The sequence below is a fragment of the Ambystoma mexicanum genome, chromosome 3q (genome assembly GCF_040938575.1).
Source record: "Ambystoma mexicanum isolate Mex_15411 chromosome 3q, UKY_AmexF1_1, whole genome shotgun sequence".
Lineage (NCBI taxonomy): Eukaryota > Metazoa > Chordata > Amphibia > Caudata > Ambystomatidae > Ambystoma > Ambystoma mexicanum.
The window spans coordinates 238,646,439-238,671,553 of record NC_090926.1 but is presented as its reverse complement, the minus strand read 5'-3'; the positions used below and the strand labels follow the sequence as shown (position 1 = coordinate 238,671,553).

Genomic DNA, 25,115 nt, shown 5'->3' with positions numbered 1-25,115 from the left:
TGTTGGTCAGGTAGGAGAGCGTGTGCAAGATGCTGCCAGCTTTGTAAATGATGCAGCTGGTCTTGAAAGTGAAAGGGGCAACTGCTGTAGTTGAAACATATGGTCAGATTTGAGGAGTTCTTTGAAGAAGCAAGCTGCAGTGTGGAGGTTGTTTCTCTTGGGTGCCAGAGTGGAAATGGATAGAATGCTGTGCAGGACATTGCCACCGTCCAATTGAGGAAGAACAGGGCCTGCACCATTGATTGGAACGTAATGTCTGGAAGGAAGGTGTGATTTCCCTCAAGAGAGCTGGTCGGTACAAAGCTTGGAACATCGAGTCAGGGGGTAAAGCCATCTAGGTTCCTAGTGGACAGCAGGGTCTGGCCACAGAGTGCATAGCTTCAGTTTGCCCCCGGCTCGTGTGTGAGATCCAAGATCCGCTTCACTATTCCCCATACTCCTTTCTTCCCCATCTGTGGAGTCTTCATTCTCTATCTACCTGGGATGGAATGCCAGAAGTGAGGGGTTCTCTTCTGCTATTACTGTAAGTGCAGCATGTCAAATACAACTGTTTCTCCGAGAGAGAAGTAGAACCCTTATATATTAGGGTGCACATTGTCATATGTGTATGTGTGGGTTGATGATGAATGATGTGGGAGCAATTGAGATGTTACAGCACTCCTAAATGCAGGGGAATTGCTAGATCTCCATCTTAGGACTTTGGTTTTTGTTTAGAAGTGAAAAGTCCTGTACAGTTCTTTCACAGTTTTGGAGCAAGTACGTTTTTTTCCATTGCTTTGGAGCGACGCTAAAAAAAATGAAACACCAAGTCCAACAATTGAATATGAATTTGACATGCTGTTTATTGAGAGACACAAGAGAGACTAGGGCGTGAGCCCTGAGCACCCACTACCAGCAATACGAACAGGGTTCTATGTACATAACAGAGCACCAGGAAGCCTGGCATTCGAACACGCTCAGACAACGACAGTCGCACAGTTGGGACATCTACAAAGTTAGGAACGTTTGGCCAAGTTTTCCTTGTGGTGGTAAATTATTTCGTGCGGTGTCTTTTTCAGGCCGTATGGCAGTTGCTGATTTCCTCAGTCCTGTGAATTCATATTGCATGGAAGAGAAAACCTTGACTTGACACCAAGAAGGACAGAAGTCAAGATCTAAAACACTCGCCCAACCCCGGAAAAGAGAAAGCAATTCAACCTCGGTATCCGGCACTTTTCCATTACAGATGCCAGCCTACCGTACGCCCCAATAATGAAGCAGCCAACACGGGTCTATGGTGGGGCCTTTGACGCACGTTACGCTGGCATTCTTTGAGGAAAGCATTCCATTCAAACTTAAGATTCCCTGGTGGGAAGAATGCAAGGATACCCAGGGGGAAGCAGCAGCAGCACAGCACCAATTACTTGCGCAGCATGAAGCCTAAGACTGCAGCAGCCAAGGGGATTACAGCAGGAGTAGTGCTGCGATGGAAGGGACCGCCCACTGCCAGCTCTCCTCTCCTCTATCCCAATAGCAGGTAGCAGTCTATCAACATAGATCTCCTCTCCCATCGTGCCCCTCTAGGCGTGACCTTGCCCATTATTAGGATTTAATAGTCACTTGCGATCTTGAATAATGCAAAGTCTAACCTTGATGTGACGCAGATACCAATAATCTAGAAATCTGCAGGTACAGTGTATTGATGAGACAGAGAGATGGAAATAAATGTTTTGCGATGGATAATTTAAATGGTCGGTGCTGCTGGCAGCAGGCAAGAAAGCTCTTCATTTAGGCAGAATCTGGTTACTTTGTTTTTCAATCTCTGACTTAATAGGATTTCTTCGTAGAGCTTGAAGTCGTTGAGGCCACAGCCACTGAGCTACGGTTGGTGCCTCCTCCAGAGCTATATCCTCCACCTCCAGAGCTATATCGGCTTCCTCCTCCGGAGCTCTGTCCTCCGCCACCTCCTCCAGAGCTGTGTCCTCCGAAACCTCCTCCTCCGGACCTATGGCCACCACTGCCTCCTCCTTCTCCGGAGCCATGTCCGCCACTGCCTCCTCCAGAGGCATATCCACCACCACCACTTCCTCCTCCACTGGAGCTGTGACTCCCACTGACCACAGCTGCAATAAACACACAACAAGAGATTCATTCAAAAGTGGACTTCCATCCCGGGAAAACACATTGAGTTAAGGACTTTCCTGGTATACGTAACATGTCTGAGCTAACCTCTACAGGTGCTTGCAAGCAAGAAATAGGATATAATGAAACCTTGCTGACACAGAAATGATGGCTTGCAGCTTGAGTCTGAAATTACTGTGCTCTGAGCGAAGACCATCACTAGTTTCAGAAGAGGCCCTGACCAGGACCTTGTAGAGTAGTTTAGCATGATCTTTGTATGTACAGGTATGGCTTAGCCCCCATAGGATGTACAAGACGCAGCACATGGATCACAGTTATGAATCTTCCTGCGATCCAATGAATGCAATCCCTCATGCCCGTTTCATCAATTAGCTGGGACAAGGCACCTTCCACCACGTGAAGAACATGTATGAGGTTGTTGAGGCTTTCGTAAAGAGCTCTGACCGGTATTTATCTAGTAACAAGGCCACCCCCTTCCCAGTGAAGACACGAAAGAGCCAGGGTACGGGTACTTACAGATGCTGACCCTACTTTGGGTCTCACCAGACATCCTGAAAAAGAAAGAAAGAGATTGTGGGAAATGGGCTGGGCACGTGTCCTTTCAGATGTAAGCAGAAGCATCACCAAGCAGGCAAACAGGTGCATTGTTTATCCATCAGACCTACTCCATTAGTTCAGTACAGGGCATACATATTCATGGACACACAGGCCATGATAAACAGAAGCTGGTATCATTCTGCTAACACTGTGCCAAACATGACTTGCAAAAAGCTGCAGACTGGACACCTGGCTGTGGGCATTCTTCCTCTTCCTTTCCCTCGGGATTAAGAGCAGTCATTTCTGTCAATAGTAAACGTGAAGGCACGCGCTGGCTTTCCATTGGAGCAGCTCTTGCACTCCATTTCTCTTGGGGCAGGTGGGACCAGTGTCCATGGACGTGGGCGTGGCTTGCTCACACTTGGACTAGGTTCCTTCACTTCAGCTGTAATCCATGGGGGTTTGAAAGTTCATGCAACACAGGAATTGATACAATCATTTCCACTAAATTGTTATTTTTAGAGTTGGACACACACAAGCCTTATCAATATGATTCATACCATCTGCAGTAGGATCTCGCTAACACAAACAACACCTGCATACCCAAAGGAACTTCCAATTTAAAAAAAAATCCGATGCCCTGTAAAGTTTGAAGTTTTACTATAGCTTGAATGGTGGTTGAACATTGCACATTGCCATTGCTATCTCTCTTAACCTAGTTTTCGCATTTGTACTGCTCCCATTGGCCTGGTATTCTCATTCTTGTGAACTTTCAGTATAAGGTGGAGCCTAGTATGGGACTCGCTTGCGGCATGCAGGGCATGGAGCAGTGGGACAGCTGAGTTTAGTTCACCAAGACTTGGTAAAGCTCCTTTTTCATAAGCATTTACTTTTTGCGGCCATGTGAGATTGAACACTGCCTTTTCCCTGCTGCCATGTTGAGCCCCAGGGGTGTAGGAGCATGTTACATCACAGCAACCCTCGGGGTGCAAATGGCTTTCACGCACCGGTGGAGGGAGGAGAAGGATGGCGGAAACTCCTATCTTGATGAGAGGCACTGCACACAGTGCTTTAAGTGGGCCAGGGCCAGCTGGGCCCGGCAGTCTCTAAACAGTGGTGTTGAGTCGGGGCCCTGCTGGGGCCCGCAGTCCCTCAAAGCCATGGCAGGACACAGTATCCCACCACAGCCATAGCCGTGACGGGAGATGCGCCCACCATTTTAAAGTCAGCCAGCTGTGTGACTGACAGAAGTGCCAGCCAGCCACAGCACTGCTGAAACTGGAAGATGCAATTTCAGCAAGGCGCTGGCTGGCACGTCTGTCAGTCACTGTAACTTCTTCTTGTGCCCCCTCTTAGGAGGGGTCACAAGAGGAAGTTATGGTCCCTCTGTTTCCCCTTCCCAGGTCAATGACCCTCAGCTTACCTGGGAGCTCTGTGATCTACTCTGCAGATTAGATCATGGAGCCCCCGGGTTCGCAGAGGGTCAAAGACCCCTCCGCTCTATAATCTATCTGCTCTGCAGAGCAGAGCACAGATCACTGAGCCCGGGGCGTCTTTTTCCGTTGGCCTTGCTTTATAAAAGATGGCTTGTATTGTGTACTTATCAATCCATATTTTATTTTTGTGTTTATAAAATATGGGCTGAAAATTACACAATTCACGCCATCTTTTATAAAACTGTCCCGACGGACAAAGACACCTCAGGTTTTGTCCGCCCTCAAAGCATTATAAAGATGGCTTGAATTGTGTACGTATCAAGACACTTTTTATAAACATAGAAAAATGTAACATTTCTATGTTTATAGAAGATGGCTTCAAAAGTACATACACCATATTAAGGTGCTCACACAAATATATAAAAGCTTACATACATGTATATATTTGTTTGAGCACCTTACCATGGTTTGCGCACTTTCAGGCCACGCCCACCACGGAAGCCACGCCCTCAAATGAGTCCCCCCCTCAATTTCTTACCCCACTTAAAGCCCTGACTGCACATCTGTAATTCCGTGTCATATCATATCTGCCATTGTTCTCACTGGAATGTCTTGCTGAGATGAGCGTTTTCAGAAGCAGAAAGAAAAATGAGCGCTATGTCCAAACGTTGATCTCGGTAGAAGGCATCCACCTGCTTATTACTGGGTACAATAATATGCAGAGGGTGTTGGCGGGCCCTGCACTCACCTGCTCTCTTCACCCTCCAACAGACACCTATAGGTGGCAATTTCAACATCCAGATTCGTCTTGACACGCATCAATTCCTGGTACTCTTTCAGTTGGCGGGCCATTTCCTCCTTGGCCTTCTGAAGGGCTGCCTCGAGGTCAGCCAATTTTTTCTTGCCATCTTTCAGTGCAAGCTCTCCCCGTTCTTCGGCCTCTGCAATGTGTGCCTGCACACTGGTAATCTACAAAGAGCAAAACGGAAACCTGTTCTGTAGCGGTCAGTGTTCTGGAGGATTCCTGAATTACAGTATTGCAGTGTGAACAACATTTTCGTGTAGCTAAGAAAGATTATTGTTTCTAGATCCGGGCAGCTAAATCCAGTCCCCAAGAGCCAACAGGATTGCAGGATAACCACACAAAATACACTCTGCTATAGTGATTCTAAATGAATTAGTACAGTCAGTGGTTATCATGAAAAACTGGTGTGGTTTAAACTCTCGAGGATCGGATTAGGAAAGTCCTGGTCTAGAGGACTGGTGGACTGAGCTCTTGGGCTACTTTTTTGTGGTTGTCAATAACATGCATATTGTATAAAATGGTTAATATCATCGAACACATTTCTGAGCATCTGAATTATCAGTATGTGCCAGACTTCAGGTGAGTGCTGTAATTCTGAAAGCATACATTTACAATTGTCATATTACAAAAGTGAGACATGCCCATGAAAGAGAAGGGAGCTGCCTGTACACATGGGGTTGGAGGTTAATTTCTCGTGAACGCAAAAGATGTATGTGAAATGTTGCTAAGCGTTTCTCACATGCGGCTCCATCTCTCTGAAGCACACCCTCACAATGCAGGCCCCCAGGATCACCCGCCAAAACCCACCGTTCTGCTTGTTTATTGTGGTCTCCAGTGGTCAGAAGTGAAAGATGCACCTGTTGGCAATTTCGTGTCCTACCTGTTTCTTCACTGCCTCAATATCTGCCTTCAGCTTCTGCATTTGTCGGTTCATTTCGGAGATCTCACTCTTCGTGTTTCTCAGATGGTCGCCATGTTGGCCAGCCACAGCTTGCAGCTGCTGGTACTGGAGAGTCAGAAACAGGAAAAGGTTAGATAGAGGCAGCATGCCAGGAGTTCAGTAGGCACTCAATGTCCCCGGTACATGTCAAAGTACAGTATGAAGAGACCATTGTAAGGACCGCCTGCACCAGAACATGCCAAATCCTTGATCAGCAGAGATGAGGATCTGCTGTTGCTCGGTGCTTGTGGAGGTTCTCCTCAATGAGTTTCAATTGAAACAATCCTAGACTCTTGCTTTTATCCACATTCCTCTGAGGTCTTTTGACAACACAGGCTGAGTTTGAAGTGCAATGCAACCCATTAGTAAGACCTACCATTCGTCCCCTTTTTTCAACAAAAGCATCCCACTTGTTTTTTTCAAGCTTTGCCGAAGCTTTTTCCCACCCCAATGATCTCTTTTGACGTGAAGACTGCTTTCTTTCTGCTGGTACCGGGAGGCTAGGCAGCTGTGTGTGATGTGCAGGCCATGCTTCCTGCGCCTATGCTACTGGCTCCAGCTTTTGCAGTGACGATGAGGGCACTATATCTTCGTTTGGCCTGCTGGCGGAAGGAAGTCCAGGTGGCGCGTGCTGTGAAGTTAGGTTGCCTTTGCTTTGGTCACAATGAATGCATGTGTAGCTGTCGCTAAGTACAAGTTAATATGGAGTGTGGCAATATAACTGTCATGTGCAACTAGTGTACATTTTCTGTAACAGCATTTAACGGTTTCCCTGAAACTACATGACAATTAAACCCGCGTAGCATGAAGCAAGGACACGTGAACTCTTTACCCACTCATTTCTGCAGTGTAAGGCTGCAATGTTATTTCCGAGAATGCAAAGTAAGGACTCAAAAGAGCGTTAACATAGGAAACACGTTCTATAGTCTGGGAATGTAAAATAAAGGACCTGAGATAGTTACCCAGCCTATTCTGGGGTGTGTCACTGCAAGGTAAGGACACAAGAACTCTTTCCCACTAACGTTTTGGAGAATGAGATTGCAAAGTGAGGCAGACCAGCTGCAGGACACCTAACTCTGGTGAAATCAGGGACCCAGTATGAGCCAATTTCTCCAATAAACTGCCGACCATACCTGCAGTCAACTAGATTGAGACTAAGATCCACCAAGGGGAGCACACAACGTAATGAAGAAAGTACCTCACTTTCATTAACACCTATTGGAATCCGAAACCAAGGACTGTAGCACAAATGCTGCAAGAAGTGGCAAAACCCATAGAAGAAGCAGATAGCAGACCAAACAGTGTGATCATTGTGTGCAGCAACTTTAATCTGGTCTGCAGGACCGGTCAACAAATGGGAGGTACCAAGTCGACAAATACTGGGTCCCAAGAAAGCTAAGAGATGGAAGGCCTGGGCTCAATTGATGAAATCCTGCCATTTCCACGTGCTGAAGGGTGCACTGGAAAAGGATAAAGTACCCAAACCTACCTGGCATGTTGGAACTCGATCGTCCTACTAGAAGTACTTTATACGGAGAAGAGCGGCCATAACATTCTAAGGTTCAATTGGCATGAACTTAACTCAACATTGAACGATATTTACAACCCGAATCTGAGGGTGGACAATGGAGGGACCAGGCTAGGGATGGATAAGCAAGATGTCATAACATTGACACAAACTTTAAAAAGCCAACCTACAACAGGAGTACAAGTGAGGGCTGCTGATGACGCACCACAAGGCAAAACCTTTCATGCAGCACACCCAAACAGCTCACAAACACGCCTTTCACCTGGAAATTGCCAGGAAAAAACAAATGCTAACAAGAGACGTGAAAATAGCACTAAAGATGGATGCGGACGAAAAGGCATACGAAATTATTACATTAAAGAACACCTACAAGAACTGGGTAAAATCCAAGAAATTGGAAATCCTGAGAAAAAACTTCCAGTTGATGTTAGAAACCATGTTGAGGAAAAACAACTCATGAAAGTCATAGGCAATTATAAACTCGGCTACTGGTAAACAACCCCAGCCGCTGGTCAACGGAGTATGAGAGAAAGACTGGATAGACTTTATATGAATCTTTACATGTGCCCAAGAGATGAACCAACAAGCCGAACCAGAGCCACGCCTTGTAACCTATCATACAGCCAAGAGGATTTAATTTCCTTCATAATAAGCACTAAGCTTCTCGAGCACCTGGCTCAGATGGGTTGACTAACATGATGCTAAAGGAGAACCTGACTGAATGGGCAGCCGCCTTGGATGTGATTCTAAATGTAGTGCTCGAAACAAGATCTATCCCAGAGTCATGAAAGAGATGATTGTGGAACCTATTCTCAAAACAGGAGATGGTGCCAACCCAGAGAATTACTGGCCGATAGCGCTCTTAGATGTACTGGGGAAGCTGTATGCTACACTTCTGCTACAAAGATTGAAAAGTTGGGCCATGGACTCAAGCCACCAAGACCTCTTCCAATTCGGCTTTACTGAAGGAGCCGGAACATCGAGCTCAATGTTCTTGCTTTGCGTGCTAAAAACCAAAATGATCAAATCAAAACAGAAATGCTTCTTGGCATTCATTGACTTCTCCAAAGCGTTTGACAGCATTAGCCATGGAAGAATCTAATGTCCTCCGGATTTAATGGCACACATTAAAGCTCTACATTCAGATACAGCCTTTAGAATAAAATGTAATGGGGAGGGGCTGCTGTCGACTAAAATCCGAACGGAGCGTGAAGTCAAACAAGGCTGCCCGTTGGCTCCTTACATCTATAATTTGTATTTCTGTGACCTACACGACTGCATGAAAGGATGCAAAAATGTTTGCCCAAAGGCTGGAGGAACAGAGCTGAGACACCTATTCTATGCAGATGATTTGGTCCTGGTGGACAGGACCCCAATAGGCCTTCTGAGACAATTTAATCATCTAGAGGCATAAACCGAAACAAACAAACTTACCATCAACCAGGAAAAAACGAAGGGGATGCAACTTCAGTACTCCTCCAAGGGGAAAAAACAATTTATTTGGCGAATTGATGGGGAGGAACTGGAGATAGTCACCTCTTTCAAATATCTGGGCCTGCTGTTCTCGGCAAATCTTGTCGAGAATGGCTACACGGCTAGCCTCATAGGGAAAGCAGAAGCAATGTCCAATCAGGCGCCTTTCCCATGCAACCAGTGATGGATTTCTGTAAAGCCGAACTAATTCCAATACTAACTTATGGCTCAGAGTCAACAGAGGCCGCACAAGGCCAATTTTGGTCGTTTATGCAGGGCGAATTTTGGAAGCGGGTAATGGGCGTACCTAAATCAACGCCAATGCAGATATTGAGACGTGAGCAGGGCCTAATCTCGCTGGAGGTCTCGGTGGACTGGAAATCTCTCTGTCTCTTTAGAAAATACATAGACTTGAATAAGACTAAATGCTTTGAACTACTACACAAAGAATTGACAAACATATGAGAACCTCATGGGCCAAAACTGGGAACAGAGATGTTGAAAGCTTTTACTGGCAGTGGATTCCTCGCCTGAATAACTGATGTCAAATACAGATAAAACGTGGAAAAAACGATGGGAATCAGACAGGATTCGAGCTGTGGAGGAAGCAAGCGCATACAAGCTCCACACGCAGCTGGACAATGAGACAAAATCCCTTGGACAGCCCCAGCCGTACCTGAATAAATTCCCTGACACTAAATACAGATCACAGTGAATGGAACTGAGACTTCATTTATTACCGACAAGAGAAATGTTAGCGATCAGATACAAAGATGGTCTTGCCCCTTCAACTTGCCGGTTCTGTAAACAGATAGGGTCTCATGAAACCCTGCTGCACCTGGGATGTTATGTGAGGCTTTATCAGAAATGAGATCCAAAATTCATCAGGGAGGCAGAATCTCTATCAGCAGACGAATGGTGGAAACTGAATGTGTGAGTTTATCAATTGCCTTAATTGACTTTTTTAATGAATGCCTAAAGCCGTCGGAGCAGCCCGGCTCTGACGCTATCGCGACACCGTAGTAAAGGATTGGGGGTCCCGTAACGAGATATGGGCTCCTTAACATCATTGGTCAAAGGGGGATAATAACGCTGGAGAGGGGCTGTCGCTAGCGGGGTGGTCAAGATCGACAGTGACATTATACTCGGCCTGGGGAGTAAGCTGAATTAATATAATGTAAAAGGACTTTTCTTTTTCATGAAGTGACCAGAATGTCAGTGTTGTAAAAGGTTTTGTAAGAAACTAAATAAACAATAAAAAAACAAAAAGGTAAGGATACCTGAACAATAAGACCATTGTGTGATTCAGTGCGAGATTCGAAAGTAAGGAAATAAGAACTCTTGAACCTGGATACTCTGAGCGTGAGACTATATTGTAAGGACGTCTGAACTCTTTAACCTGGATACTCTGACGTGTGAGACTATATTGCAAGGACGCCTGACCTCTTTAACCTGCATGTTATGGAGTTTGAGACTATATCGCAAAGACGCCTGAACTGTTTAAGCTGCATGTTATGGAGTTTGAGACTATATCGCAAAGACGCCTGAACTCTCTAAGCTGCATGTTATGGAGTTTGAGACTATATCGCAAAGACGCCTGAACTCTCTAAGCTGCATGTTATGGAGTTTGAGACTATATCGCAATGACGCCTGACCTCTGTAACCTGCATGTTATGGAGTTTGAGACTATATCGCAAAGACGCCTGAACTGTTTAAGCTGCATGTTATGGAGGTTGAGAGTATATCGCAAAGACGCCTGAACTGTTTAACCTGCATATTCTGAAGTGTGAGACTATATCGCAAAGACGCCTGAACTCTCTAAGCTGCATGTTATGGAGTTTGAGACTATATCGCAAAGACGCCTGAACTCTCTAAGCTGCATGTTATGGAGTTTGAGACTATATCGCAAAGACGCCTGAACTCTCTAAGCTGCATGTTATGGAGTTTGAGACTATATCGCAATGACTCCTGAACTCTCTTAGCTGCATGTTATGGAGTTTGAGACTATATCGCAATGACTCCTGAACTCTCTAAGCTGCATGTTATGGAGTTTGAGACTATATCGCAATGACTCCTGAACTCTCTAAGCTGCATGTTATGGAGGTTGAGACTGCAACGTAAGGAAGCACAAACTCTTTAACTGGACCATTTTTGAGTGTGCAAATCTTCCTATCCTAATATTATCAGATGTCCCAACAACTCTCTATTGAGTTTGACCCATGAGGATAAGCAACATAAGGAGAATAAGGCCCGGCCCATGAGGTGCCCAGCTCCAAGATGGTAATGACACTGGGCAGCGTGGCATTCACTGTTCTCATGTAGAGAGGCAGGGATTTAGGCAGTCAGGGGAGTTTCTGCTTTTGCACAGTGACAGTAGAACGTATACCTGATGTGGGCGAAACAAGTGAAGTGTTCATCCAAATGCTCATGGAACAGCACTCGGTGCACATCTATGTGCAATCTGATTGTCTCTTGAATGGTAGGTCAAGAGTGCAGGTCATGTGCAGTACAGAAGCCCAAGGCGTTGTGCATGTTTTCATGCGGGAATGCACCTAAATGAAATATCCATTCAAACCTTGTTTATTCCAAGTCCCATACCTTGTTTGCAAAGTTGCTCTCGGCTTCCTGTTTGCTCCTCTGAGCGATCTCTTCGTACGTTTGCTTGACTTCTGCCATGAGACCGGCCAGGTCCAGTTGTCTGTTGTTGTCCATAGACAGGATAACTTGGGTGTCTGTCGTCTGTCCTTGCGCATGGGACATTTGCTGCAAGAAACATTAGACACCAATCAGCCAAGATCACCTTTCACTGAGCACCATCTTTGCTGGATCCCCTAAACTGACTGCATCATCCTGATGCAAGAGAACAGTCTCACAAGATGTCCAGGGCATCGCATTTCCTCTCTAGTGACAACCATCTCCAGGCTGCAAACATCGCCGCATTCACTCAAACCATGTCTTCACACACCACTAAATATGACCTGCTGGATTCCCAAACTAGAACTCCAGTCGAGAGAACGTATTACAAGAAGAATGGGTACACATCTTACCCCGGACCGGAAGCCAGTGTAGGAATATTGGACTATTGCCCTGTGAACTGAAACGCCCAACCGAAACCCTGGGGAGGGCATCTCAGAGTGCTAGCCTGTTTGGGAATGCTAGAGTAAGTGCTTCTGTCGATATCTGGAAGCTCTGCATTTGAATACTACAGCCTGGGCTTGTGCTAATGAATTCTCAGTATAAGAATGTAGAGCTGAGGCTTCTGTTGGTGGAAGTTGAGGAGACGATCAGTCCTAGCCAGTGCAATAAATCGTGAGGTCTCATTGGACACATAGTACAAAACATCTGGAGAGCTGCGGGTTGCCGACCACTGGGAAAGGTATTATGCTAGAATCATGGCTCCTGTCAGTGGGATATAAGGACAGGTATTGTGATATCATTGGGGCTCCTATCAATGCAAGATCACAATGTACTAGAGTTTCTTCTCTTGTCAATGTAACATCAGGACAGGAATTAGTGCAAGCGATTAGTGCACATATCTTAGATTAAGGAAAGCTGTTGAGGGAACACTAGTACAGGAAAGTGAAAGCCATTACTCATCAAAGGATTGTCAGTACACACAGTGATGTCACTTGGGGTTTAGACATAAATATGAACTGCACTGTTCCTTCCAAACTAAGCACAGATAAGGTGCACTGGAACCTTGACACCTGTTGGTGGAAGCTCATACCAGCAGTGTGAGATTCACTGCTCCTGTCAATTTAAATTCAGACCAGGAACACTGCAGCCCGGACTACTCTCAGTTTAAGCTAAAAAAAAAAAGAAAAAAACTGCAAAGCCTCAGCTAGGGCTCCTATCAATCTAAGTTCAAAACAGAGCTACTGCAGCCAGGGCTCCTGTCTGTCTAAACTCAGGTCAGGAACACTACATTCAAGACTACTCTCAGTGTATGCGTGAAACAGGAATACCTGCAAGAAGACTCCTGTTAATCTGAGCTCTGAGCAGGACTACTGCTGCCAAAGCTTCGATCAGTCTAATGTCGGGTCAGGAAAATGTGCCGCTCTCTAGCCAATCAGCAAGCTCAGAGTGCAGAGTCCAAAGTCCCATAAAGGCTCCATTCCAAGCCTATCCTTGTGTTGTGTGCACACCGGGTACTGGTCAAGGGGACATGGATAATCTGCGTCATGTGAACCTAAAGTGAGGCCACCCTTTCTTGCCCCCGCCCAAGCTCTAGTAGTGGTAGAGCCCTGGCCATCAGGGTGACCTTCACCCTCATTAGAGGCCTTCACCTTAAGATTGAGACCATTAACCTGGGCATCCATCACCGTCAACAGAATAGAGCCCTGTGGTATATGTTCAAATGATGTATGTGTACAGGATGTTTCAATATGGAAGTCGAAGGGTGATTACCATATCATAAATAGTATGGAGGAATTCGAGCTCTGACGTCAGCGAACCTACATCTGAGTCCAGTTTCACCTTGGTCATGTAGAGAGCATCCACATCCTAAGAGACAAACAAAGTGTTACAAATCAATCCTCCTCTCGTGGATACTCACAATACTACACAAAATGGATCTCACATAACATGTCACACTTAGCGCGGGCTTCCTTGAGTAAGTCTGACTTGTTACTTTTGTTAGGCACTGCGCCGTTAGTCTTCGAGTCTGAATGCATGGCAGTAGCAATGACTTCCACAGGTGCACTCATCACTCACCTTCTTGAGGGTAACAAACTCATTCTCAGCAGCTGCACGCTTGTTGACTTCATCTTCATATCTGTCGGGCGGAAGACGGGAGATTCTGATTAGCATATCCTGATGTGTACAGAGGTTCAGTGATAGGGGAATGGGGCGTAGCACAAAGCCCCCATCGCGCCAGAGCGACTGTGCAATACTATAGTAGCTGTCACACAGCGCACTCAAGCCTAGAAGAAACGCAGCTGGAAAACAATCAGGCGGTTGTGGCAATCAAGGAAAGCCTGGGGCTCTAAGAGCGGCCATGATGTAGATAAACGGTGTGTTGTATACATGCAAACTCAAACTGATGGCTCTCTGCTCGTGTCAGCAGATAGAGTGACCCCCCTGTACATACAGTTTGCAGTGACGCACCTTTTGCACCACGACAAAAATCGCCCCGCGCCACAATGTATCGCTGAATTACCTATTTTCATGGACGCCATTCTTTCCACGCTGTACGTTTGGAAATGCCGCAGGGATACGGACCTGGGCTTCTTTTTTTGTTTCAGTAAAAGTCTCTTCTGTGCACAGTGTTAGGTACTATGTTATCCTGGTTGAAACGACCTCCTCAGAACTATAAACCCTTGCATGGGTGGAGGGCGTTTGCCTGTAGGACTGCCCATTGTTGCCCAGCCTTCAACACTTGCAGTGCCCACGCAATGTGCTCGGAACTCGTCCCCGGAGGACCCTTGACATGGACACTCAATGGTCATGGGAACACGTGCCGGATCAATGCTGGCAATTCAGGTGGCTCATTGAGTACATTCTACGTGTCACGTGGACATGTCTCCACTGTCAACACCATACACATTCTTCACTCCTTTAGGAATCGTGTTCCAGGTGACCAACCTGTTCTGCACGGAAAACATGCCCACGGATCGGCATGCAACTGCGCCCTTCAACACTGAGTGCTTAAAGGTGTATCTCAAAGTGATGCAATCAATACACACGTCTTTTCACTCGGTCATATATGACAAAGCATTGGAAATGGCAAACAGCTGCATAACTGTGGGCCCACAAGCGCCTGGGTAGCACCTTGTGAGTACTCATTACCGCGCTTTTATGGTGTAACACCGAACGGAACCACGCCTCCTTACTTCAAGGGAGCACTGAAGCACAAGCCCATCAGACACCCACTTACTGAGCACTTTCAGTGCTTCTGTGAAGTACCAGAAACTGTCCTCACGAGTGAATGGCTTATTCTTAGAGCAGTGTGTGCTAGTAGCCCTTTGCCCCCGATCATCGCTACACTTTGATCACTCTTCTCTGGCGCTAGAGTCATGCAAACTATCACACACTTCATTCTTAGCTTCCATCTCCTCTTCTACCTTCAGAAATATGTCATGTTTGTTTAACTCAGTTCCCCACTCACCCTTTCTCTCCTAAGGCTAAGGTTTGGAGATCAATGGGGGGGCACACAATGAAGCACATTGTGGACAAGTCTCAGCGCTGTTAGAATAGAACAATGTGGACTGGTGCAGTATAATAAAGCATAACATGACATGACATAGGAAAACGGAAGCAGGACTGATGGACATACTTTTTCTTGTAATCTTCAACCATCTCTTGCATGGATTTCTGCTCGCCATCCAAGCGGGTCTTGCTGCTTTGTAAGCCACTCAGATGCTTATTCAAGTTCATGAGGTACTTCTCAAACAAGGGTGCAAGGTTGTTCTGTTTGGTCCCACCTTTCTGACCCTGTTCCTGCAAGAAGCGCCATTTGGTATCGAGCACTTGGTTCTGCTGTTCCAGGAATCGGACCTTAAACAATAGATGGGGTATATTGCGATTTTACATCAGTTGCATGACTCTGATGCCGCCTGGAGCACAAACCAGATTAAAGCATCAAAAAAGTTGCAGGCACCGATATTAACTTGTATTGTAGCATTATCACAAATGTCTTTCTTAGCTTAGATTTCTGTTTAGGGATGGAGAGAGAGCATTTAAACATGGTTTCAACAGAATGCTATATACAATAGTTAACATTTCAATGGAATTATCTTAAAGTGCGACCCTTACCTTGTCAATGAAAGCGGCAAATTTGTTGTTCAGGGTCTTGATCTGCTCGCGCTCCTCTGTGCGCAACTTTGAGATGGAGGAGTCAATCTCAAGGTTGAGTGGTGTCAAGAGGCTTTGGTTGATAGTGACCTGCTGAATTCCACCAGGAGGACATACTGGGAAACCCTGGCCTGCACCACCACCGAAACCTCCTCCGCCACCACCGAAGCCTCCACCACCACCAAAGCCTCCAGCACCACCACCAAAGCCTCCAGCACCACCACCAAAGCCTGCACCACCACCACCATGGCCTCCACCTCCTCCAGCGCCGCTTCCAGCGCCAACTCCATAGCCTCCGTGACCAGGGAGACTGGCTGGAATGAAACTCTTCCTAATTCCACCAAGGTTAACAACACTCATGCTGCTTCTGCCCGCCCCTACATAGTGTGAGGCAGAGGTTGAGCTCGTCCTTACACTACCACCACCTCCTCTTGCACTGCCATAGCCTCCTCCAACAGAGGAAGAACTAAACCCTCTTGCACCTTTGTGTGAGGATTGCCTCATACTCATGGTGGCTTCCGTAGTGGGGGACAGAAATTGAAAGAAAGAGCAAGGTTGTGCAGGAACAGAGCATAGAGTGAAGGAGACTGAACCCCTCTGTTGATGGAGCTCAAGGTTCCACCTTTTATCTGTTTGAAATGTTGGGCTTGGTCACATTAGAGTAACGAGGATAATTTAGAGTAATCATGGGCTTGGCATCTCTGGCAGCGACGACTCCTACTCAACCTGTTAAACTAATCACACCTATAGAATTAAAAAAAACTTGCTTGGCTTGCAGACTTCAGTCTTCTGCGACTTGTCATCTAATCCTCCCATGTCAAAAAAGCTGATAACATCATTTTTTTAAAGCGATCGTGTGTACATGCCGTGAGGTGGCATTAGATGGCAGCGTTTTGCATTATGATTCCTGTTTTGGAGAAGCATGTTTTTGTCTCCTTGCTGTGCGGCTCAGTGTGGCACCGCATAGTGAAGCCTGAGCCTTGTTAGCCGAACAGGCAACACACATTTAAGCAGTCTCCCAAAAGGAGAACTATCTCGACTATCATGTTCTTACTGTATTTTCTAATAATTAAGATATTTTAACTAGCACTGGCTTTGTTTCAATGTGGGCTTAGTACAGGTAATGCCATGCACAGAAAGTAGCATCAAAGTCCTTTCCAAGAGAAGTGTCCCCTTCTTACATTCCTACTATGGTTGCATAGAAGGCTTTTCATGCACATGTTGCTCCTATTAATTACCCTTTGCTTTTTTGCACCCATTGAGGTTTGGTCATTATGTCAAGTACCCCATTGGTTCACTTCGGGAAAATAACTGCTGCCATGGCCAGGGCAAATGCGTAGTGACAACTGTGCACATTTCCATTCAGTATCGGCCGTAACGCGAATTTAAATACGGAAAGATGGATATTGAAATTTCATTGTATTGTTATGGTAAGATGCTTCTGTGTGTATTGAACCCAGTCACCACTCGCCCACCTATTGCATTGAACTGGAAGGTGCTCCATTTGTTCCCGGGATTTTAAAATCACTGGAGCAAATCTCAACTACATTTCTTGAGTAGTCCACTGACACTGCTTCTGGATTTCTTTCTGATTTGTAAATAATAATAATAGATGCTCGCAGGCACGGAACTGAAGCAGAGGATCAGTCGCCTTAAATGGTATTTGTCAAATTGTTCGTTTATATTTGATCGAATGGTACATTTGACTGAATTCGGCCAGTACCATTAGATCGATTATAAAACATACTGACAAGTGGAGCAAGGGTTTCAGGGGTGTCCCCCACTCACCATGTTCGGTATTTTTGGCATTGGGGTGTTGCAGGGGTGTCCAACGCTTTCTCAATAAGGGAGGCGGGAGACCAAAAAGCAAAAAGTTGCAACTTTAGTCGAGAAAATGAGTAGGTTAAAATCATCAAGGTCACCTGGCCCTAATGGTGTGGCCGATATCGCATTGAAATGTAACCCCTGTTTCTGGGCGGGAGTACTAAAGATCCTTTATGATAAAGTTCTGCGCGAAGGGAGAATATCACGCTCATGTCAAACTGCTGCTCTTATTCCTGTTCACAAGAAAGACGACAAGAACGACCTGTGCAACTACAGGTTGCTGTCGCTGCTTGATTGCACTGGTAAGCTTTTTTGCAGGCCTAATCTTAGAAAAACTACATGAATGGGCAGAGAAGGAGCAGATCTTTAACTGGTTTCAAAGTGGTTTTCGGCGAGGTTACTCAACGATGCATAACTTAATTATTTTAGATTATTTGCGTACAGAGGCTAGCAAAAAGGGAAGTCCCCCGCTTAATGCGTTCTTTGTGGATATCAAAGCAGCATTTGACTTGGTCTGCAGAGATATCTTATGGTCCAACTAGAGCTGCTTGGTTGCCCAAAAGGCCTTTTATACTATCTAAGGCTTTTTCATCAGAATAATACAGTTTCCCTTAAGCTTGATCTTCAAGGTAATATGACGGATGAAGTCGTTCAAAACAGAGGAGTAAAGCAGGGCTGTGTTACGGCTCCTACTTTATATAATCTGTTTACATATGACTTACCGGCAGCAATTAGAAAGGTACACAACTGTCCCCCGAAATAGGCGATAAGCACTGTCCAGTCCTTGCGTATGCGGATGACCTAGTGCTTTTAAATCATCCATTTAGCAGTCTGGAGAGATCGGCCGAAGCATTATGGCTATAAGCAAACTGCAACGGACTAATAATAAAATTACAGAAAACTCAAGTGATGCTATTCACTAATAAAAAGGTAGCACGTACTAGTCTGAAGATACTGAACTTGGAAATTCTCTATACCCCAAAGTATAGATACTTGGGAATTGACATAGAAACTCTGGGTGACTATCTCCAATGTAAACAGAACAGAAAGCTTAGGGCAGCCCAAATAACTTCGCTGGCATATCGCTGTACTATTACTCAGGCAGGTTTCACAATTTGGGCTGCACGACTCTTATACCAACAGGTCCTAGTTCCGATGATGATTTATGGCCCGGAAGCTCTCCTAAATATGGATTTAAATTGGTTACAGGTTGCGGAAGGCAAATATTAGAGAAAGATTTTAGGCCTCCCAACCTGCATACCGATGGCCATTATTAGGTTGGAATTAGGACTGACCTCGTTAAAATCTCTAGTGCTTAAAAAAAGGGCAGAATTATATTTATTGATGTTGAGCAGAACAGGCAACCCTCTTGTTGACACCTTGAGGGTGGAATCTTCTAAAGAAACTGGAATCTTTTTCCTCAAAGACAAGGTCGATATTTATTTGAAAGAAATTGGGTGGCATATTCCATCTGATGGGTTCACTCCTAAAACTAGGACTGCACTCTCTAAAAAATCGGATATGCATGTTTGGATAAGAATTTAGGCCCATTTGGAGAATTGAAAGTCCTATCAATTTACCAAGCTTGTTCTATACTCCTATAATGAGCCACAGTTTTATTTTAATCTCTGTCCAGCAGTCAGACTGAGGCGTTTTATAATGCTACTTAGGGTGAACTATTTGCCGGTTTTGGCCTGCACTGGTGTAATAGACCAGATACCTCAGTCTGAACACTACTGCCGAATATGTAAGAACCAGTCAATTGTAGAAAATGGGAAACATGTGTTACATACCAGACCCAATATGGGAGATATGTACATAATCTTGACTCCATTGCAGAATTGGCTTTCTGGTGGAGCAGTGTTAATTCGCAGGATATGAGCCTCTTGATTGCAATGTACAATGTTTGGCTGGCAGTAGAGAGCCGCCTGGGAATTTACATCTGAAGCATTTGTGTGATGGCCATTCTTTTGGTCAACTCTTAATCCTCAAATTACGAATTATTGTGTTTACAAGGGAGAAGACTCATAATGAGAGAGATATATGGTTTTATGAAAATTTAAATATCTAAGTATGTTTTATCATTATATCATATTTTAGTTATAGTGTGCCCATTAATTGATTTTCATGATTTCATATGTTTACGTTTATGTGTCTCAATAGTCTAGGTAACAAGTGTTAATGTGTAATAGTTAAGTATTTGTTTATATATTAAAATAATGTTTATGTGTATTTCATTTTGATGTATAAAGTTTATTTATAAACTATATCACATTAAAGTAAAATAAATAAAAAACAAAAAAAGAAAAGGGGACCCTGTGGCTTCGGATCCGACCCACGCTAGAGGTACGGATATGACGCTGCAGGGATGCAGAGGACGTGTAGGTGAGCAAACAGGTAAGTGGGCGAAGGTTGGTGGGGCAACAGCATTTCCGTTTCATATTTATTGGGGTTGTTTGTTCATCTGATCATTGTTCTAATGCAAGCCGATGTATTGTGCACAGTTCACTACGAAAAATTATCAGATGAACAAACAACCCCAATCCAACTACAACAACCAATGGTATTTGACATGGCTATACACTGGTAATACACTGAAGAATAGCAGGCGTTTGTTTGTGTGGGACAGTGGTTATCAGGCAGTTCTGGATTGGCCTAATTTGTGGAATAATATGAGTTGTGTTGAGGATGTGGCTAATGATCTGGAGCCCCGCCAGAGTACTATCTGATGATTGATTGCGCATGCTCAGATGTGGAAAGCAGGATCGGAGTTGGCATTCCACACAGGACGCGTCTGATCGTCCCATGTTCTACCTGCCATGCCCCATACTGTATGGCGTGACTCAGGACAATGATGGCTTTTAGAACACCTTGACTTGACTCCTGTATTGTTATTCTCTACCGAAACATTTAACCTCGACAGAGGTCAATCTCAAAAGAATAATCAATTAGGTGAAAGATGTCCGACCTGCTAAAGGACTGGCCAATCCATCCTCCCATCCACTGTCCTCACAGGGACATGCACACTTGAGCATCCATTCATGAAGAGAGGATGTATAGCCATACCATCATGAGATGGACATTTGCCTCTGGTGAAAGGGAGACGGTTCTCTCTGCTGAGTGGATGGGTGAGCAAGACCCATATGCCAGTGAGCATGCTGTGCCAAATAATAGAACAATGACTACACCTGGCAATTAACAGGACTTGCGACCACCAACAGACATTGGCAAAATACACAGCACAAGCACCAAGGAGAAATGCAAGACATTCCGCTGGTAAATACCAGAAGCCAAGGCACCCAAATATGGTTCCTGAGCGAACAGTTCAACGTAAGCCATAGAAAGGCCATCATGAAAATGTGACCATTGAAGCTACAACACATGTTGTGACACTCCTGCTTATCATTTTCACATAAGTGTAGTGGATGTCCCAGTCTTAGAGAAGGAGGCAGAGTGGGTTCCATGGATGCCCAGGTACAATGCAATCATTTTCAATGTCACTGGTTCTCCTGTAGAATGCAGTCATGTTTCTACTTGCAGAAACCGATTGATTTGTCTTGTTAATGAATATTGACTATTTACATAGGTACAGCTCCGAAAACATTTGTTTGAATTATATTTATTTGCACATTTTTCTTGGGGGTGGCAATCTTTTTTACACTGGGAACTGTAACACGCTATTCTGTGACGTACCTACCAAACTGCAGTTTGGTCTTTCCCAGGTGTCATTTGCCCCTACTGTTAGATAGGAACAGCAGCACCTGGGTGTACTATGGAAAGTTGCACATGTCATGGCGGGGGAGTGTAGCTCGTCCGCAGCCTCACTCCATGGAGCACACTGCGGTAGATGCCTTTTCTTATTATGTTAATGTTTAGAAGGTCCAGAAAAAAGGCGTGACCCTTTGAGAGGCCAATACAACCTCCGAAGATGCAACCAAATAAGCATACACCTGCAGTCAGACATGGCCTTGATCACGTGTTGCCAGCACTGGTATAGCCTATATCTGCGGGAAGAAGACGACCCAGGACAGGATCTGAACTATCTGCTGGGCCCATTCCAATGAGCCCCGTGCAGTGCTAGTGCCTGGATGGTGCCCTTGATTTGCTTAGTTGCCGAGAAGGGTACAACACACAAACAACATTGCCCTTGGCACTCAAGGGGTGGAGGTCAGCTCTGAATGATTAGACCCCTCCAGATACCTCCACCACAGGCTGCCCCATAACTTGCTTGACTCCAATTTTATATACATGCAAGGCAGCTATTTTGTTCTCAGCCACCTCTTGGAATGAGAAGTCTTGTTTTTACCTTGGCCAGTTAAACTGCTTTTCTCTGAGGACAAATCTTATTGTGAATGTTGTGTCCAGTGGTGGACTGGCCAACAGGGAACTCTGGAGATTTCCCGCTTGCTCTCTGCACCATGGACCACTTTTGTGTAGGCACCCTGGTTTTGCCCTCCTCTTACCCTCTTTACCATCCACACTGCCTCCTACCTTCCATCTCTCCTCTTCCCCCACATTCATTTGAATTAAAGAATTTGTTATAAAGCTTCCAATATTTTAGTCCTCACTCCTTGACATGTCAGTTTTTTTATTTATTTAAATGTTACTATATTGTAATCATTATGCAGCAGAAGGAATGGGTTTTAAAATGTAACATTTGGACCCATTTCTCCACATTTTATAGGGGGAGAACAACTCAAGCCATACTTGGGCAGTTGGGTTAGGGGTCTCGTTTGCTACATATGTTTTCACAATGTAATATGGGCCCACTTTGAAAAACATTTCCAGGGCCACTTTTGGTTCCCGGTCCATCACTGGCAGTGTCACCCCTAAAGAAATCGGCTCCCATGCGTGTCTGCCATCGCCAGTGGGCGAGGCTGGCAAGCAGGCGCGGTTCACTCTTCCACACGTGACAGATCCCCAGGGCAGGTGCCTTCCTTATGCAGCCACTTGCTAGAATTCCAGATTGGCGGCAGGAGAAGCTTTGTGCAGTTTTGGACTCGTTCCATATTTTTGTTCTTTCGTGAAAGCTTGGAACTGGTGTGAGGAGGAAGATGTCATAAACAGGTGGAATAATAAGCGACTAATTAAATCATGGGGTATCAGCTAATTCGCACTTCTTATGCTGCAGCAGCTGTAATGAACACCCCAAGGGACCCCAGAAGGACGCCCTCCCAACACGCGACGGGCATCTTGCTGACATCGTGATGCTACGCCGGGTTGGAATAGCTCTTCTCTTCTGGCTCCCGCGGCCACACATAAGTATCTGTCATTTCCATTCTGCGGCTTCACGCTCTGATCGCCGCACGCCCTGCAACGGTGGGGGCTCCAGGTGGAGCATGTTCCCCACCTCAATGACCACCTTCGCTTGTTTAAAAAGACCATTGCAACGTGTCATTTCTGGAAGGAACAAGAATATGTTTCCTAAAACCTTAAGCGTACCAGCCCTTGATAGGCCATCACGTAGCTTTAGGCTGGCAATTGGTGGCAGACTTAATTACAGAGTAAATACATTGTTAAGAGCAAAGGTGCTGATGGGGATGCCTGCAACTGTACGTGGGCACCTGTGCATTTTGCCAAAGGTTCAGATCATATATTGAAGAATCCCTTAACAAGTTTCAAGTCACTACAAGAAGCAAACTCAAGGCGCCGAAGCATGACTTTGATAGGAACAATTGTAGATACAGCAGGTGTGCATGCGTTTAGATGCTTGAAACTGAGGAAAACTATTTGGCCGAATTGCATCTTCGAGTTCCTGTGCTATATGGAGCTCAACAGGAACACTTCATGCCACGAACTGCCTTATTTGACCCCTTTGCCTTTGATAGGCAATCCCCTTCTCAACCTCTCACATCCATCACATGTCCCAGCTATTGCCATCCTCCTTTCCACTGTACCTTACAGTATTTATTTTATTTTAGATATTTACTGAGCACACACTTGGCTTCCAGAATTTCTAAAGACCAGGAGATCAGAGTTTAATAGGATTAGAAGTTAAGGGGCAAAGTTGCTGCACAGTTCTGTTAAACAAGAGGAACAGTAATGAGGTGTGAGGTGGAGATAGCTAAGGGTGGCATTGATGGGTGCTCGCTTGGGCTGGGCTTTTTTGAAATTTTAAAAGAAATAGAATGATGGTAGATCATATGGTGCATATGGTGGCAGCAATTACCATAATTCACATATTACTAGAATATACTCCAAACAGGCCCATATGGGGCCTGGCTGCAGAGGCTAACACAAAGGAGACAGGAATCCCTAACAACCTTTCATAGGCATTGTGTCAACCTGAAGCCAGCTCCCATCTCTCAGTATCAAGGGAAGTGATCTTTCATGTCTGGGACTATGTGTTTACAGTAGGCAACCCCCACAGGAGGACCCAATTCAGAAGATAGGAGTATGTGATTTGATGAGGGCATGCAGCCAATTCTCACCACAGAGAGCTCAATTAACCAGAGAGACCAATTAGTCCACAACAGACAGGAAGATGGTGGGACTTAGTATTATATGTTTTCACCCCTTTACCTTTTCCATTGCAAAGCGCTCTGGTTATGACCTCATGCATACAGGAGATTGTTGGTGGGGACCCAGGATTGGTTAATTGAGGTAGGATTAGCCTACACTAATCACTGTGGCCAATTTGGCTTTAAAAGACAGCAGAGCCCCTCCTTTGTCAGATTATCTGAAGACTTTGCAAGGAATAACTCAAAGAACTCATTTGGGCTCTGGCTGAAGGTAAAGTCTACCTTACAGCTTCAGACAGTGAAGGGAGGCCAGGATTTCCAAAGGGAGAAGCAAGATTCTTCCCCTAAACATCTTCCAGGGAACAGAGGGAGATACTAAATCCAGAGAACCCTCCAGCAGCACCAGTGAAGGTTCCCAGACAGCACATAGCATGCCCTGCTTGGCTCTGCAAGCAAGCGTTCTAGGTGGGAAGTGCCAGGGAATCTCTGAACCAAACCAAGGACAAGGTTGTTGCCGGCAACACTCTCCTCAGCTTTGGCCTGCCCACCTTAAAGGTTGACACAAGCCCAGTGAAGAAGCTAGGAGTAGTGCATCGACCCACAGGAAACAGCATCCGCCTTAAAGGACATATTTGAGAAAGTCGAGCTGCTCTAGCTGCAACCGACTGCATCACTGTTGTCAAGCCATAATCACAAACGTCATCGGAGACACCCCAACTGTACTTCAGCCCCACCATCTGGCACTGAAACAAAGATTCTTGACCCTGAGCCACCAGTACAGCCTCACTCGACAAACTAGCTGCCGCCTGATACCTACAGCTGTCTCCCATCTTGAACTCTGTCACAGGATCTGCAAAATATCCTGAAACCTACTCAACCTTGCCAAGCAACAAGAACCTCTACAAACACAAGGTACATTGTGGTTCTGTCCCTGTGGTCCTTCTCCCAAGGCCCCTAGTGACATTTTACGACCCGTTGCTCTTTTTGTGTTGAAACCAAGTATCTTTGAACTATTGCGATTAAACTAAGCTCCTGTCAGTATCCAGAGTGAATCCCCTTTCCTTCTAGAAACTGCCTTTCCTCTGCATTCCTTTACATAGGGGATTGTACTGTGTAGTGTGCTAGGACTGTCTGTTGAATGATAATAAAGTAGATATTTGTATACAACCTTGACTGGACAGTCCCTTTTATCGTTGGG

The 25,115-nt window shown here is 45.4% G+C and overlaps 1 protein-coding gene across 1 annotated transcript; it reads right to left on the bottom strand.

Moving 5' to 3' along the window:
* Positions 1–824: 824 nt before the first annotated feature.
* On the bottom strand, positions 825–16,242 carry LOC138582374 (keratin, type II cytoskeletal 1-like). Its single transcript, XM_069653638.1, has 9 exons — positions 15,594–16,242; positions 15,115–15,335; positions 13,554–13,614; positions 13,248–13,343; positions 11,439–11,603; positions 5,780–5,905; positions 4,843–5,063; positions 2,638–2,672; positions 825–2,102 (listed from the first exon to the last, which is right to left on the bottom strand). Exons 1-9 carry the CDS (start codon positions 16,140–16,142, stop codon positions 1,807–1,809), a joined length of 1,770 nt encoding a protein of 589 aa, XP_069509739.1. The 5' UTR covers positions 16,143–16,242; the 3' UTR covers positions 825–1,806.
* Between the last annotated feature and the right edge of the window lie 8,873 nt (positions 16,243–25,115).